The sequence below is a fragment of the Zea mays genome, chromosome 8 (assembly GCF_902167145.1).
Source record: "Zea mays cultivar B73 chromosome 8, Zm-B73-REFERENCE-NAM-5.0, whole genome shotgun sequence".
NCBI lineage: Eukaryota > Viridiplantae > Streptophyta > Magnoliopsida > Poales > Poaceae > Zea > Zea mays.
This window is the reverse complement of record NC_050103.1, coordinates 12,260,463-12,262,319: the sequence shown is the minus strand read 5'-3', so window position 1 is coordinate 12,262,319 and position 1,857 is coordinate 12,260,463. Positions and strand designations below refer to the sequence as shown.

General features: G+C 56.2%; 1 protein-coding gene across 1 annotated transcript; it reads left to right on the top strand.

The window, feature by feature from the left end:
• The first annotated feature begins 467 nt into the window (after positions 1-467).
• LOC107546754 (uncharacterized) lies at positions 468-1,314 on the top strand. Its single transcript, NM_001322459.1, has one exon. The coding sequence runs from the start codon at positions 572-574 to the stop codon at positions 983-985; it is 414 nt and encodes a 137-aa protein (NP_001309388.1). The 5' UTR covers positions 468-571; the 3' UTR covers positions 986-1,314.
• Positions 1,315-1,857: the final 543 nt, after the last annotated feature.

Genomic DNA, 1,857 nt, shown 5'->3' with positions numbered 1-1,857 from the left:
ACGGCGGTCGCTCTTGCAAATAAATGGCGCGCGCGGCGCAAGAAAATGGAACGTGAGGTGCCTCGTACATAATGTACTAGGGGAAAAAAAATCTGCCGTTAAACTTTACTCCGCGACGACAGCGATGCGTGACAACCAGTTTTAGCAGTCACGTCCATCCACACCAGTTTCCATCACGTTCCGCGACTCGCCCCGTCGGCCAAGCCTAGGTGCGCTGCACGTGAAATGAAACTGGTCGCGCCGACCGGCCGGCCGCGCAGGCGACTGCGGCCGCTGGCCTGGCCTCGACCACTGGGGCAGGTCACGAGTCACACACCTCAGAACTCACCAGGCCGCGCGCACTTGACGCGCCGCGCTCCGCTCCTGCTCCTGCGGAGCCCAAGCCTGTCGCGAACCCACCCCCCGCCTTCCACTCCTACAAAAGGCCGCGCGCCCAAACGCCTCGGAGCTCCACTCATCACACCGCACGAGGCCACGACACACTCTCATCACACGCACGGACCCTACCCCGTCCCCGCCCGCCTCGGAGGCCGGGGCAAAACACCGCCAGGCAGCCCAGCCCCAGCCAGCCATGAAGCGAACCAGAGCGCAGCAGTCCAAGGCGGAGGAGCCGCAGGACCCCTCCGCCGCCGCCGCGGCCAACCCAAACCCAAACCCCAAGCCGCAGCAGCGCCGGGCCAAGCAGCCGAGGCAGCCCAAGGCAGGCGCCAGGGCGAGGCCCGCCGCGGCAAATGCCGCGCCTTCTTCGCCCGGGCCGGAGACGGCGCCGGCCGTGCCGGACGCGCGCGCCGTGGACTGCTGGGACCTCGACGCCGGGCTGAGCGCGGCGGCGGCCTGGTGGACGTGGGGCGTCGACGAGGACAAGCTGCTCGGCTGGTTCCCCTTCGTGGAGGAGGACTTCCGGTGCGCCGGCGCCGGCGCCCGCTCCTGCGAGGCCGAGGCCGAGGCGGCTGCGTTCGACCACGACATTTGGAGCATCTGGTGAACCGAGCCGGTGGCGGTGCTTTTCTGTTGCGCTGTTCTTGCTCTCTGCCGACGGTAGTGTCTTGGTACAAGAGCGCGCGGGAGGATGTGTAGTAGGCGAGGTAGCTAGTCGACTGGTAGATGCGATGGTGTGTGCATGTCGGCGTTGGTCCAACTCCATTGATCGCGCACACTGTCTCTGTCTCCCGGGCCGGGCAGACGTGCTTGGTTCTGTGCCTGAACAACGGCGGCAATTTCCATCCGAGCACGTCAGCACCAAAACTCGTGTGTTGATTTGACATTTTAGGCAGGCATTGTGTGCTACGGGATTGCAATTCGCAGTTCACCCAAGCTGGGCATGTGATCAACACGTTGGAGGTCGAAATGTTCATGTCGGGTTTCTTGGTGGAATATGCAACTGCCCAGATATTGGGAGTGGAATTTGCATATTCTGCGGCTATACATTTCATTTTTAAACTAGAATTAAATTAGCGGCGTTTGTTTAAGATTATAATCTATCTAGATTATATAATATAATTTATTTTGAACTAACATTAAATTTAAAATAAGTTAGATTATACAACGAGTACATATTATAGTCTTAAACAAACACAACGAGTACACATTATAGTCCTAAACAAACACCACATAATTAAGGTTTCTAGATTATTTTGAAGAAACTTTTGGACCTTATCGATTCCCAAAATTTAAATATATAATTTTTGGATCCTGAATAGACCAAATCGGATACAGATCGATCTGTTTGGTTTATAGGTAGAGACCTTATCGATCCTCCCTATTACCAATACTCCCAAACAAGCTTTTAATGTCGGTGATAAGATCTCCGTTCCATGGGGCATATCTTTCAACGAACACGTTGTGAAAAGGTATGTG

Bases quoted from the DNA above. Each gene is read 5' to 3' on its own strand.
- LOC107546754 (NM_001322459.1), top strand. From the start codon at position 572: ATGAAGCGAACCAGAGCGCAGCAGTCCAAGGCGGAGGAGCCGCAGGAC.